We start from the raw sequence: 14,458 nt of genomic DNA on the forward strand, positions 1-14,458 counted from the left end.
AATGGATAAAGAAGATATGCATATATATATATATATACACACACACATATATATAATGGGATATTAGTCATAAAAAAGAATGAAATCTTGCCATTTACGACAACATGGATAGACACAGAGGGAAGTATGCTAAGTGAAATAAGTCAGACAGAGAAAGACAAATACCTTATGATTTCACTTGTACGTGGACTCTAAAAAACAAAACAAATGAACAAGTATAACAAAACAGAAACAGAGTCAACCATACAGAAAACCAACAGGTAGTTGCCGGAGAGGGTAGAGAGAAATATATGAGGGAGATTAAGAGGTACCAACTTCCAGATGCAAAATAAATGAGTCACAGGTATGAAATGTACAGTTGGAGGAACATAATCAATTATTTTGTAATACCTTGGTATAGTGACAGATGGTAACTAGACTCACGGTTATCTTTTTGAAATGTGTAGAAATAGTGAATCACTACGCTGTGTACCAGGAACGAACACAGTGTTGTCAATCCATTATTGGGGCAAAATAAACAAACTCATAGAGAAAGACATCAGATTCGTGGCAGTGGGTAAGGGTAGGGAGAAATTGGATGCAGGTAGTTAAAAGGTACAAACCTCCATTTATAAGATAAATAACTAATAGGGATGTAATGTACAACATGATAAATATAATGAACACAGCTGTACCTTATATATGAAAGTTGCTAAGAGAATAAATCCTAAGAGTTCTCATTGTAAAGGCAAAAATTGTTTTCTATTTCTTTAATGTTGTATCTACAGAAGACGATGGATGCTCTCTAGACTTATTTAACATTTCATGATGTATGGAAGTCAAATCATTATGCTGTACACCTTAAACTTACACAATACTGTATGTCAATTGTATCTCAATAAAACTGGAAGAAAAAAAAGAGAGCAGAGTTTCCCTGGTGACGCAGTGGTTGAGAGTCCGCCTGCCAATGCAGGGGACACGGGTTCGTGCCCCGGTCCGGGAAGATCCCACATGCCGCGGAGTGGCTGGGCCCGTGAGCCATGGCCGCTGAGCCTGCGCATCCTGAGCCTGAGCTCCGCAGCGGGAGAGGCCACAACAGTGAGAGGCCCGTGTACCGCAAAAAAAAAAAAAAAAAAAAAAATGCTGGTGCCCAGAACCAGTTTACTTTATAAGCAGCCACTACCCGCCACTCTTCATCAAGGGTATTTTTAGGCTTCCTTCTACAAGGCTCCACCTTTATACTTTGATGCCCCAACTAGAGAAATATTAAGCTCCTCGAAGGGGAGAATGAGCATCCTGATCTCTAAAGTCTAAATGACACCATACACATTTTAGGATTTCATAAATACCTGATGAACGAAGCGCTAAAGTGAGGAGAATTTAGAGCAGGGTGAAGCCGGTCCAGGAAGGCCTCCTGGAGGAAGGGGCCTTCAAGAGCTTCAGTAATGAGAAAAACTCCAGGTCCAAGAAGGAGAACAGGCTACTTCTACACAAGTTTTCTTCACCCTCTGGAAAGCAAATTTCCCTTGCCTCCCCTGTTGAGACAAACTTGAAAAACAGTGACAACACATCAGCTGTCCTCTAAATATACAAAACATGCAGCTGTCAGTCCAACATGATATTTCATCCTTCAGGACTGTGGCACCTAGAAAGTCGACCCATAAATTTCCCAGAAAGCTTTGTTTCTGCTGAGTAGATCAAGTCTTCCAAAGAGTAATAATAATATGTAAAGCCAGAGACCAAATGAGTTTGCTTCTACCCCAATACCCTGTGTGTAGTGTTTTATTTCTAAGGTAAGCTGGATTGTTTTCCCCTTCACTAGAGAAAGAAGACGGCTTTTCTCTACAAATTCAATGAACCTTATCCCCCAACTGGGCCTGACTCCCACGTGTGCATGCCTTTGGTTTCCAGTATGATGCTGCAGCCTCCTGATCCCCGTCGGTCAGACCCTGGTACCACCACTGCTGTCCAGCTACCCAGCCACCCTTGAGATGTGTAAAGCAGCCTGATGAGATGTCTGGCAGGCTCCTGCCGGCCAGAATGGCTCTTACACACAGTTAAGTGCAAACAGGAAATTTTGTCAAGTTGCTCAGTTGGCAGAAACCCTAAACATCAGAAAATGGTAAAGTTTGTTAGCCTGAGACATTTCTCGTACTCAGACTTGCTTTCAGCACTGGGGTTGGCTCCCACTGTCCACCCCCGCTTTTTCCACTTGAAGCTAAACGATGAAGAATGTAAGCACTCTGCTCCAGTGCGAAGGCTCTGGAAAGTAGCAAAGCTGCCCAGACATTCACTGATTCACCCAACTTTCGTTCAGCACTTTCTAAGTGCCAGGCTCTGAGGAAAAAGAGCTACCCAAAGCAAGATAATTAAAAGATGAATCTACCACAGTCCTCCTCTTTTGACAACCAAGGTATCCATGGGTTCAAAATTCCAGCTGATGGGACTCAAACCTGCAAATTTTGAATTCCCCAAATAAGAGTCTAAAAGTCCAGAGAAACTCCCATGGTGCCCTGGATCATGGTAAATTTCCTAATCACTGAGCCTTAGCAGGTGTCCAGTAAATGGCGGGTGAATCCAGGAATGGCTGGGACATGGGTACAGGTCTTAGAAGGCGGGACCTTTCACAGAGAAGCTTCTAGAGATTAGGTTTGGAAGATATAACTAAGGCAGGACATGTGTCTACCTTGGAGCCCCTTATCAGCGTTCAGGGAATGTATCCGTTTTCTACTGTTACATAACAACATCTATTTATTAGCTCACATGTCTGTAGATCAGAACTCCAGACCCGGCATGCCTGAGATCTCTGCTCAGGGACTCATGGTATCAGCCAGGCTGAATTCTTTTCTGAAGGTTCTGGGGGGAAATCCACCTCTCAGCTCATTCAGATACCCACTTCTTTCCCGGCACTCAGCTCCTAGGGACCACCTACATTACCCGCCAGTGACCCCTCCAGATCTCCAAAGCCAGCAATGGAGAATGTCTTTTCCCTCCCACCCCTCTTGTGATTTGAATCTCTGAGGTCTCCTGTCTCTGACTTCTAGACCCAGATTTAAAAGGTCTTGTGACATGATTCAGCCCATGCAGAAAACCTCCCTATTTTAAGGTCAACTGATTCGGGAACTTAATTACTTCTGCAAAATCCCTTCAGGGCAAGACCTTGATTAGTGTTTGATTGAACAAGTGGGAGCAGATGTATGTACACCAGGGCTCCAGAAGTCCAGGAGCCATCTCAGATTTCTGCCTACCACAGGGAAGGGGAGGAAAGGCAGGGAGAGGTGAAGGGATTTCCTGAGGATCACAGTTTGCGTGGTCTCCTTCCTACCCAAGCGCAGCACCACTGTCAGGGAATTTCAATCCCAGCACCTAGTAAGCAGTTCACAGCCACTGCGTCCCCAGCCCCGTAGGGTAGTTGGAAGAACTATGAGTGTGCATGGTGCCTGATCTCAGGAAGCCCCAAGAATAGCTGGGAGAGGGCCTTCCCTGGTGGTCCAGTGGTTGGGAATGCACCTTCCAATGCAGGGGACAGGGTTTCGATCCCTGGTCGGGGAACTAGGATCCCACATGCGGTGGGGCAACTAAGCCCCGTGTGCCACAACTACTGAGCTCACATGCCTCAAACACAGAGCCCACGCGCTGCAACGAAGGGCCCGCAACTAAGATCCGATGCAGCCAAAAATAAAATAAATAAAGCAATTCCTTTATTAAAAAAAAAAAAAGAAGGGCTTCCCTGGTGGCGCACTGGTTAAGAGTCCGCCTGCCGATGCAGGGGACACGGGTTCGTGCCCCGGTCCAGGAAGATCCCACATGCCGCGGAGCGGCTGGGCCCGTGAGCCATGGCCGCTACCCTTAGACAAGGCAGTACGTTCCTTTTTGCTTCCGTAGGGTGACAAGCCTTCTGGTTAAGACTTGAGGCAGAGGGCTGCAAGCGAGTGCAAGTTAAGGGGGAAATGAAAACCTATCAGTTGAATCAGTTTTCAAAACACTGCCCCCACTGCATCCTCTTTCCATCACCCTGAGGACACCCTTGTCAACAAGTGGTGAAAGGGCCTGCTAAGAAATAATTTTTCGAGTTCTCATTCCATTATCATCCGGTTAAACAGAGTTTAACAAGCACTGTTCAACACCACCTTAATCACTTTCATTTCAGGGTTACTTCTGGCAGGTACATACAGTGAAAGTTGATATTCAGGGGCTGATTAACACAGACTGTTCCCTGGCTCGGGGGAGATAAAAGCTCAAATGCCCTCCACGATGGCTTGACTCTTCAGAGGCCTGGAAGAATCAGATCCCTTTCAAGAGAGCATCTTTAGGTTTGAACTAATCAGAAAAATTCTGAGGAATGATAAGTCTCTAGAGGAATGCACACCCAAGGGAAAACAGAACATCATTCCCCAATCCCAAGCTCAGGCGTGTTCAGGTATTTATTCAGTCAACAAAATTTCATTGAACGTCTGCTGTGTACCAGCCCCTATGCTAGGATGAAGAACGGTGGGGAGTGAGGTTAAGAATAGCTCCTGCCCTCAAGGAATCAGAAGGAAGGCAGACATGAATCAAATGATTTCACCATTAAATATAAAATTATTATAACTGTGAGTCTTGTTTCAAGGGAGGTTAAATTAAGTCAGGGAGGATGGGCCATGCTTCCCAGGGGAGATCTGAAGGTGCTCGCGGGGTCAGGTAGAGCATGGAGTGAGGCAGAAAAGCATTTCAGGCAGAGAAAACGACACATGCCAAGAGCAGGTGGTAAGAGAGAGCCTGGCCATGGTCTACTGAAGGATTTAAAGGGGGTAATGGGGCAGAGAAATTAAGGAATGTTATAGATTGAACTGTGCTCCCCAAATTCATATGGTGAAGCCCTAACCGCCAATGTGACAGTATCTGGAGACAGGGCCTTTTGGGAGGTGACTGAGGTTAAATGAGGTCAGAAGGGCAGGGCTCTAAGCTCATTGGACTGGCTTCCTTACAACAAAAAGAAGAGATAAAGAGATCTCCCTGGTGGCGCAGTGGTTAAGAATCCGCCTGCCAACGCAAGAGACACGGGTTCGAGCCCTGGTCTGGGAGGATCCCCCATGCCGCGGAGCAACTTAGCCCGTGCGCCACAACTACTGAGTCTGCGCTCTAGACCCCACGAGCCACAACTACTGAGCCCACGTGCCACAACTACTGAAGCCCGTGCACCTAGAGGCCGTGCTCTGCAACAAGAGAAGCCACTGCTATGAGACGCCTGCGCACCACAACGAAGAGTAGCCCCCGCTCAGCGCTACTAGAGAAAGCCTGCATACGGCAACAAAGACCCAACGCAGCCAAAAATAAAAATAAATAAATTTATTTAAAAAAAAAAGAGATCTCCCTCTCTGTGCACACAGAGCAAGGGCCATGTGAGGACTCACTAAGAAGGCTGCTATTTGCAAACCAAAGAAGTCTCACCAGAAACCATCCCTGGCATCTCCCAGATCTCAGATTTCTAGCTTCCAGAACTGTGAGAAAATAAACGACTGCTGTTTAAGCCCCACTATCTGTGGTATTTTGTCATGGCAGCTCCGGCAGACTAACACAGTGGGAGAACTGCACCCGATGCAGTTGGAGGGGCAGCCGACCACGAGGTCCTTATGTTAAGGATTTTGATCCTTGACCTAAGAGCCATGGGAAGCCATTAACAGAATTGAACTTGATGGGCCTGAGAATGGGGGCATCAATGGGATCCCAGCAGCTGCAGCACAAACAGCCTAGGCGAGGGGAGATGCAGACATTCCTCCAGGGATGCCACGTCCAATCAAGGTCCCTCAAAGTAGAAAAGGGGCTCCACGAGCTCAAGCTCTTTTGACAGTCCCTACAAAGGAAGGTGCTATCAGAGAGCAGGGCCCAGGTAAGGCTGAACACATCTATTTACGAGAACTGACAGCAGCAATGGTAACCAGTCTTTTCTTCCGTGCTCAGCACGCAGCCAAGGAGTAGAGGTGTAGAGTCAGGTGGGTTGTTGCAGGGCTGCAGACCAGCAGGGGAGCTGGGCGGAAGGAAAAGGCGGAGAGAGATGACAGTGTGATCCAAGTGGTGGGTTAGAGGACCTTGTCTAGTGGGGCAGGACAGGGCTCCTTGACACCCAATTCAATATGCTTCCACTGTGCTGTCTACACGCAAATGGCTTTTATTCTGCGTGGTTTTAGCATTAATACGCAGAATGCATTGCTCGACGAAGGCTTCTGCTGTCTTATTACACTTTGGCAGCCCCCATGAGGCATGCAACTAAGACAGACGAACAGGCTTGCTAATGAATGGGAACTGGCATTCCCATATTCCCTTCCACGGGAACGATGCATCTCTCCAACAGAGAAGTGAAATCTTTGAGGCAGCCTGATTATACAAATAAAGCAACATGATTATATTTGTCTGCGAGGGTGATCACAGGACACTTGCAATTTATGACAGATATCACAAGTAGAAAAATAAACATGAAACACCATTTAGTATAGTCACATCCACCCCAGTAAAGGGGGGAGGAGAACAGAGGCAGCAAGCCGAAGACTCGAGGCAAAACTTTTGTCCTGAAATAGCCAAACGTGTGAGTCAAAATAATCTCTCACTCTAAAAAGGTCAGTAATTTAATTCTGGTGATACTTCCTTTAGAGACTGAGTTGGTTTAGCCCTTTACACCACAGAAATAGCCTTTACTAAGCAAATTAATGACACAAACATGACAGTAACACCAGAATTTAAACTAGTCGGGAAAACAATTATTTAAAATTTCTCTGGGCACTTCAGAGCATTTTAAGGCATTCATTTTCATGTAATCAGTTGATGTACACAAGGGTATAGAGATTGACTTTTCAATTAATTATATTTCTGCATATGGCCTGTATGTGGGGTGCAGAATTTCCTGAAGTCAATGAAAGGGAAGCTAGAGAAACACAGGAATCAAATGACAAGCCACTGACAAAGGAAGGTCTGGCCGAATTAAACCAGTTAATCCTGAAACAATGGGAAATTGACAAGGATGATGCTAGGACAGGTACTTCAATGAGGATGAATTAAATAGCAACGAATTAAGAGAAGCTCTTGGGAGTAAGCTTTCTTTATAATCTTGCTGTTCTAGAAAATCAAACACAATGGCTATCACAACTGTTTTGTCAGAAAAATTACAAGTGAAGCACTTGTTTCATTCTGAAAAGAATTATTATAAGAATTCACATATGATTAGAAACTATGTTTGATAAAATATAAGACAAATTTCTTTTCATAATTTTCACTTTTGTTTTTCACAATGACATCCCAATAAAACCTCTTTGCATGGGAAATTTTGGACTCCACTTTAAGAAACTAATTTGACGAGTTTGTTTCAGGTACTGATAGTAAAGAGGAGCCACTGTCAACATCTCAGCTTCCTTTCTCTGTCTCTCCCGTGAACACGTGACTTTGACCTCACATCTGAGGTCTTAAGACCCAGAGGATATGATTCTGATCTCCTCCTTGCTTCTCTCTGGCCCACCCCACAAATATCCAAATATGCGACAACCTTCTTTTTAGAGTAGTTCAGTTCAGCAGCAGCTCTCCATTTTTTTTCCATCCAAATACACTTGGGACTAAGTCCATATTCAAGATATTCTCCAAGATCAACCCAAGTTGCTGTGCAATTCCCATCACTCTCTGTGGCTCCTCCCCTTTCCCTCTGACTCAAGAGAGCAAATCAGAATGCAAAAAAAAAGTGTACCTATTATAGAGTCCTAAGCCTCTATGATGTTTCTTTAATTTCGTAATTTCACAATTATCTGTAATAAAATTTTCCGTAACTATGGTTGAAAGCCCATCACTACCCTACAGGTCCTTAGGAGGTAGCTGTAACCTAGCCCCAATCACTTTACACTCTTGAAAGTTACAAATCACAACTCTTTGTTTAAACTACACTTGTTCCACTTTGAGTGGGGGACATTTGACACATGTGCAAAAGACACAGGCACGAGTGTCTGTGGACCTGGGTGCCCCACGCATTGAAAATAACTCCAAGTGAGAGTTCAGAAATATAAGATGGAAGGTCTGGGAAGAGAAAAAAAAAAAAGAAAAACATGGAAGGTCTGGGAAACCCTCTTGAAAGGAAGGCTCATTTTGCATATTCTCAACATCTAAGGTATAAAGAGACAAATGCACCAGTTCCTTGCCTCCAGAAAAGACAGGAATCCAGACCAGGCAACCTCTGTTCTGGCATGGGACAAGTCATATTAGCCGTGACCGTGCAAAAAGAAATAAGTCTAGTACTGATTTCTCACTGAGCTGACAAGAGGCAAGAAGGGACACTCATGTGTCCAGAAATGTGTACTTTCACATTATTATTGCTTTCTCCTGCAAATTGCTTGAGAGCTAGGAGGTGTCCCCGCATCTCTTTCCCTCCCAGAGTTCCCAATTTGTTTTCATTATTCACCAGCCCAGCCCCTCAGCTATTGTGAGGCACAATAGCAAAAGATGCAGAAAGGAAAATTAATATGTTCTACATAGACTTCCTCATCTTGGGTAGATTTATGAATTTCCCTTCTGTTATGCAGAAGTTAGCATTTTTCACAATGAGGGGGAAAATTCCGTAATTGTTTTTTTTATTGCCTCCAGAGCTCCAAAGACATCTTGGGCTGTGTTGTCATTTACATTTCACATTAAATGCAAAATATGTTTGAAATGAGCAAATATTTGTTTTAATTTGATACATCTGTTAACTCAAGTGCTAAAAAGACAGCTAAATCACTATGTTAAATTCAGCGATTTGTAAACAATTTATATATTCATTTATTCTGGGTTAAAAATGCCCCAAAGCATAAGTTTTATGAAACACAAAATAATTGCATCGTATCAATCTGATGGATGCAGGGCATGATTTCTTCCTCTTCACTCCATTAGTTTATTTCCTAACTTGAGTTAATTAGTGAGGCTCCTATTTTTAAAAGCTCTTTGAAATTCACTGGGAGTGGGAACAGTTGCAAGAACTGCTTTGGAAACCTACTGCAGAGGAAATGGGCTAAATAATGCTGAATTCCCCCAAGACATCACACATTGAGCACCTGATTGCCATTCAACAATCTGCTGGGAACACAGTGGGTGATTAATACACAGTTGTTACAAGGAAGCCGGAGAGAACTAGAAGGAAAGAATGAGGGCTGCTGAGAGAACAGACTCATTCCAGGTGATTACTAATTGGATGAGATGATCTCCAAGTTCCTATTTGTCTCTACACAAAAGTCTGTGACATTCTGATTTTATGTCTGAATGGAGACATAACTCCAACATGGAGACCAACTTCAACTTGGAACAATACCCACTAGGAGAAGAGACATCTATTCAGAGAAATTTAAATTTTTTAAATAAAAAGAGATTGGTACAATAGAGAACAAAGATGAATCAATTATTTTTTTCCTTGGTCAAATGCAGTCTTAATTCCTAAATTAGGGTGGGAGATTAAAAAAGTAAAGTCATTCATACTAAAGTATTAAATTATTGCTAAAAGTTTAAAATATGCCTAAGGGTATATGGCAGAAAGAAAAACTAGTCTTTCAATAGATGTTCAAGCAAATCCAATGTCCGTTTCTTCCTGGAATATTCTGGGTAGAAGCCAATGGGCGAGAGAGATTGAGTTGGGTTGGGTGCCCTTCCTAAGTCCCTAGACAATGTCACCTGCTACAGACGCCTTACTCCAATTTCCAGAAAGGCTGCAACACCTTATCAAAGTTCTGCTTTATTTCATTTTCCTTTCCCCATGAGCCTGTGAAAAAGCCACAGGCAGCCACTCATTTCCCTGCCCTTGTAATGGCAAAGAACAAACCTGACTCCATCTTGGATCTGTTTCTTTTACTTTAACCTTTGTATTCTATTGGGTTTTGCCACAAGAATGTTGCCTACAGCCTGAAATATACAGGCTGGCCCACTCTCAAGGCTCTGACCTTTCAAGATATAACATGTTTCCATTCATATAGAGATAAAAAGTTGCAGAGCAGAGAATAACATCTGTCTTGTTGGAGGTTTACAGGAACCTCCTGACCTGACCTACATGTACAGCTGCAAGAACAAAGGATTCCGGCACCAAGAAGTTTGCAACAAGCAGCCACACCCCCTCCCCCTTAAATATAAAAGAAGTTTGAACTCTAACTCAGGTAAGATGGTTCTTTGGGACACTAGCTCACCATCTTCTCGCTCTGCTGGCTTTCTGAATAAAGTCATTATTCCTGGCCCCAACATGTCGTCTCTCAATTTGCTGTCCTGCTGTGCGGCCAGCAGTGTGAACCTGGACTCGGTAACACGCTGAGAACCAAGCTTAGAATCTGGGAGCTGCACTTGAGTGCATCTGAACTAGGTCTTCTCTAAGCCTGAAACTGCTCCTCTACGAAATGGAAATATAAGCCAAGAGCACAGCACCTGATGCAGAGTCGGCATCCCCAAACCACAAACTCCCTCCTGTCATTTCGCACAGACCCAGAGTAAAGTCAGGTCAGTTGTACGGACACACCAGAAGCCAGGGGCATGGCTGGGACAATACCCAGTTCTTTCCATTTCTCTTCAAGTGCCTTCCAATTTTCTTTCCTAACTCCTTGCCCTAGAACCTGTTTCTCAGGTCTCCCACACCAAAACAAACAGCACCATGATTTATTCCTTCTCTGATGCCACACTGGAAAGGGAGCTGGGGAAAAGGGGAAACATTGTCCTAACAGCTCCCCCTGGACTCACACACACCCACAAGGATATCTTTTTCTTTTTTCCGCTAAAAGACATTTTTAAAAACTCTTTGCCCCAGTCCATTTTGTGTGTCTCCATGAAAGCCCACCAGGCCCCTCTTCTGAGGCCTTGGGGGGCTACTAATCATGGGCCCCTTCCTTCCTGGCACACAGGAGGATCTGACTTTAAATATTTGCATCACAAGAAAAGTTTGGAAAACGAAGCGAGTTCTCTGAAAGGGAATTGGTATTTGGGATGATCAATCAAGTCTCGGGAAATCTGTGAAGCCAGATTTTCTGAATCAGACAAACAAGCCAGCCGGTCCAACCATGTCTCTGTGTTAAGAAACAGATCCACCAGGGCAAACACGCCAGCACTACCTTGGGGAGTGTGTGTCTGAGAGCTCCAGTTTCTTAAGACTTGGGTAGGAAATCACTTTGGGGGAACAGAGTCCCAGCCTGTGTGTGTTCCCGACAGCCTCGTTTCTACAAAGGAGGAGAAAAATGGGAACACAATCTAATTGCCTGAGAAAGATTCTCCAGGATAAAGATGGGCTAGATAAGGATGCTGCCTTCCATCTTCACAGAACTGGGTCCTTCTCAAAGGACTTTCACCTGTCTCATATTACCTAACCGGACCCTCAGATTTCTCAGTGTTATCTTCCATTTTCCCCAAGCTATTTTGTGACTTGGCCAGCCATCGCTCAGCTGCCACTGCGGAACATACCCAGCCCTTCTGACTGCTGGGCTAATACTCTTTTGACCATAACCCAGGTCCCCAAAGCAGAGAGAAGAAACATGCAGAGGCTCAGAACCATGCCTCTTCAGCCTCAACGAACTGAGGTTCACGCTCTTAAGGCAAGGCTTGAGTTTAGAGGACCGCGGGCGGTGACGGGGGGTACGGGGTGGGGGGGTGAGGGCGGCTCCCAGGAGGCCCTCCACCCAGGACTCACTCAGGAAGATGATGGTCTGCCTCCGGGCGCTCCTGTTCTCCTCGCTCTCCGACTTCCTCACCTGCAGCTGCTGCCCCTGGGCGGCCAGCGTGCCCTGCTTACTCCTCGTGAGCGCCTGCATCATGCTCCAGCACATGAAGGCCACGGAGGCCAGGACCACGAGGTAGATGACGAAGGCACCGAAGATGCTGGCCTGGAACACGGTCCAGCGGCTGGAGAGGTTGGTACAGATGGACATGTTGGAAATCTCTGGTTGCTCGTGGTGGCGGGTACGGGAGCGGTTGCACGTGAGACCGCGGTGACTGGGCACGTTCGCCAAGGGGTACTCGACTCCCATGGCAAAAAGCAAAGGCAACGCCACCAGGGCGGAGGTGACCCAGACGAAGCCGATGAGCAGTTTCACCTGGCAGGGCCCCGACATGGCCTTATACCGGAAGGGGTGGCAGATGGCGATGTAGCGCTCGAAGCTGAGCGTCAGGACGTGCAGCAGCGTCGCGTAGCTGCAGGCCTCGAAGAGGAACGTGTGAAGCTTGCAGGGCACGGTGTAGCTGGGCGTGGTCAGGGGATTCCAGATGATGCTGTAGAACTCCACGGGCATGCCGATGAGGAAGACCAGGATGTCGGAGCAAGCCAGGCTCACCATGTGATCCGTCACCTCCTTCTGCAGGTAGCCCTTCTTCTGCAGCACCTGGGTGACCCGAATGGTGACGCTATTCCCCAGGACGCCCACCACGAAGATGGCCAGGTACACCAGAATGAGGGTGATTTTGATCCAGGAGGCCACCTCGAACCCGGGAACGTGGCTGTGGTCGATGACCTGGGAGCAGTCACTGCCAGGACGGCTGGGCGAAGCCATGAGGAAGGCAGCCAGCCAGGCCGCGGCGTCCAAAGACCTTCTGAACTCCCTTTCTTCCTACCCGCGCGGCCCAAAGTTCTCGGCCGCGACTCACTAGCGTGGGTGCAGGGCTTTTTCGAGCTCACCTGGGCAAGGTAACAGGCTTTCGGGTGCTTTCACGGAAACTTCCCGGAGCAGCCCAACCTAGCCGAGGCTGGAGGCGTCCGAGGGTGGGGTTTGGGAGGTGGGGGTGTGTATCTGGGCGAGGCGGGGAGAGCGCGGAGGAAGGAGGTTCCAATCTCGCTGCAGCCAGTGAGCCCGCAGCCCCCAGCGCGCAGGCCCTTCCCTTCTCTGTCCCCGGCGCTCCGCTCACGGCTGCCTGGCCCCGGCGCGCCAAACCCACCCACCTGGAGCACCCTCTCCCGAACGGCTGGAGGCGGGGTGGTCAGCGATTAATCATTAACCGCCGCCGCCTGTGCTCCCGGCCGCAGACCCAGCCCAGCGGGGGCGTGCTCAGCTCACAGACATGGTCCAGACACCAGATCTTGGCCCCGGAGCACGGGGCGACGGGTGGCCCCATCTTCCCCGCCGCCCACGCGGCCACCGCCGAGTCAGCGTCGCCGTCCGGTCCCACGCGCATCCCACCGCGTGGGGCACAGCCGGGGGGCAGCTGCAGTGCGCTCCCGGGCTTAGGCGCGGAAAGACCAAACCGCCCCCTCCTGCCCTGGGGTCCCTTCGAAGGTTTGGGCCACCACGGCCAGTTTGGGGGACGGGGGACGGCTGGACCCGGGCGCCCGCCTCGGTCGCTGGCCAGTTGGCGGGGCCGCCCTGGCGCAGCCGGCAAGCTTTCGCCTCCTTGGTGCCCTGCCGTCGGGCCCTGGGGTGTTGGCACTGGACGGTTAGGCTGTGCGCTGGCTGGAGCCGCTGGGTCGCCAGGAAGTCGCCCCCAAGCAGGCTACTAGGTCCCCAGAGAAGCCCTGCATTTCCCCAAAGCTTCCCGGGCGTTCTGCGCAGGGCCTGCCTCACCTTCTTGCCGAAGGACCCGAGGAGCGCGACTCCCTCCTTTCAGTTTCACTCTACAGCTCAGGCCCCTCTCCCGGCGGCAGCGGCAGCGGCGGGAAGTCCTTAATTGGGGACATGTATATGGATGAGAGTGGCACCATCCGCCAGGATGCCCCTGGTGGGAAGCGCGTCCTCCCAGGGAGCTGCGACCAGGACATCAAGGGCAGTAGGAGGGAGTAAACATGGCGATAAGGATCATGACATTTTCGCTCTTCTCAGAAGAGGAAAACCTCTAGTGGGCCCATCTTCATCTTCTAATACTAAAATCAGAAGGAACTTTGCCGGGGGAGGCAGGGGGCTGTCCTATGCATTGTAGAATATTTAGCATCTTCATGTCCCACGCTGAATAGTGACAGCCAAAATGTCTCCAGACGTTGCCAACTGTCCTCTGAGGGGGCAAAACTGCCCCAGGTGGAGAACCACTGCCTTGAAGGAAGAAAATGGAACCTCTTCATCTGTTCATCCTGAGGGCGTAGCACAGGCCTGTCCAGAAAAGCATTCTTAAATGATCACAGCCACTGCCCTGTGATGTGATCGTTTTAAAGATGAAAAAACTGAGGTGTCCAGAGGATAAGTGCTTCCCCAAGGCCATAATAAAGTGAGTGAGGGACTTGAAAACCTAGATCCGTCAAACCCTGAGTATATCCTAACAGGGAGGGAATTCTGGGAACGCAGAAGGTGCTCCGGAGCTGAGTCCAGAACAATACACGTGGAGAAACGGGGACTGTACTTTCTGAACCCAACCCTGGGCATGTGGTTTGAGGCCCTCAGCGAATGTTTGATTTTGACACTGTCTCAGAGGAAAAAAAAAAGGTTGTATGGCCACTGGATCTTTACAGTTAGCACCCTAGGGGGCTATAGCTATTTTTTTCTCTCCCTTCTCTGTTAAATTACAAGCTATAAGGCCGAGAAATCTCTCTTTTCCCTCTCTGACACTACTCCAC

The 14,458-nt window shown here is 47.7% G+C and overlaps 1 protein-coding gene across 1 annotated transcript in view; it reads right to left on the reverse strand.

The window, feature by feature from the left end:
* GPR39 (G protein-coupled receptor 39) overlaps positions 1-13,686 on the reverse strand; it is a 233,271-nt gene extending 219,585 nt beyond the window's left edge. The window contains exon 1 of the mRNA XM_060153001.1: positions 11,618-13,686. Within this exon, the coding sequence (XP_060008984.1) occupies positions 11,618-12,473 (856 nt within the window). The 5' untranslated portion in view covers positions 12,474-13,686. The remainder of the gene's footprint in view (positions 1-11,617) is intronic.
* Positions 13,687-14,458: the final 772 nt, after the last annotated feature.

Source organism: Lagenorhynchus albirostris, chromosome 6 (genome assembly GCF_949774975.1).
Source record: "Lagenorhynchus albirostris chromosome 6, mLagAlb1.1, whole genome shotgun sequence".
In the NCBI taxonomy this organism is placed as follows: domain Eukaryota; kingdom Metazoa; phylum Chordata; class Mammalia; order Artiodactyla; family Delphinidae; genus Lagenorhynchus; species Lagenorhynchus albirostris.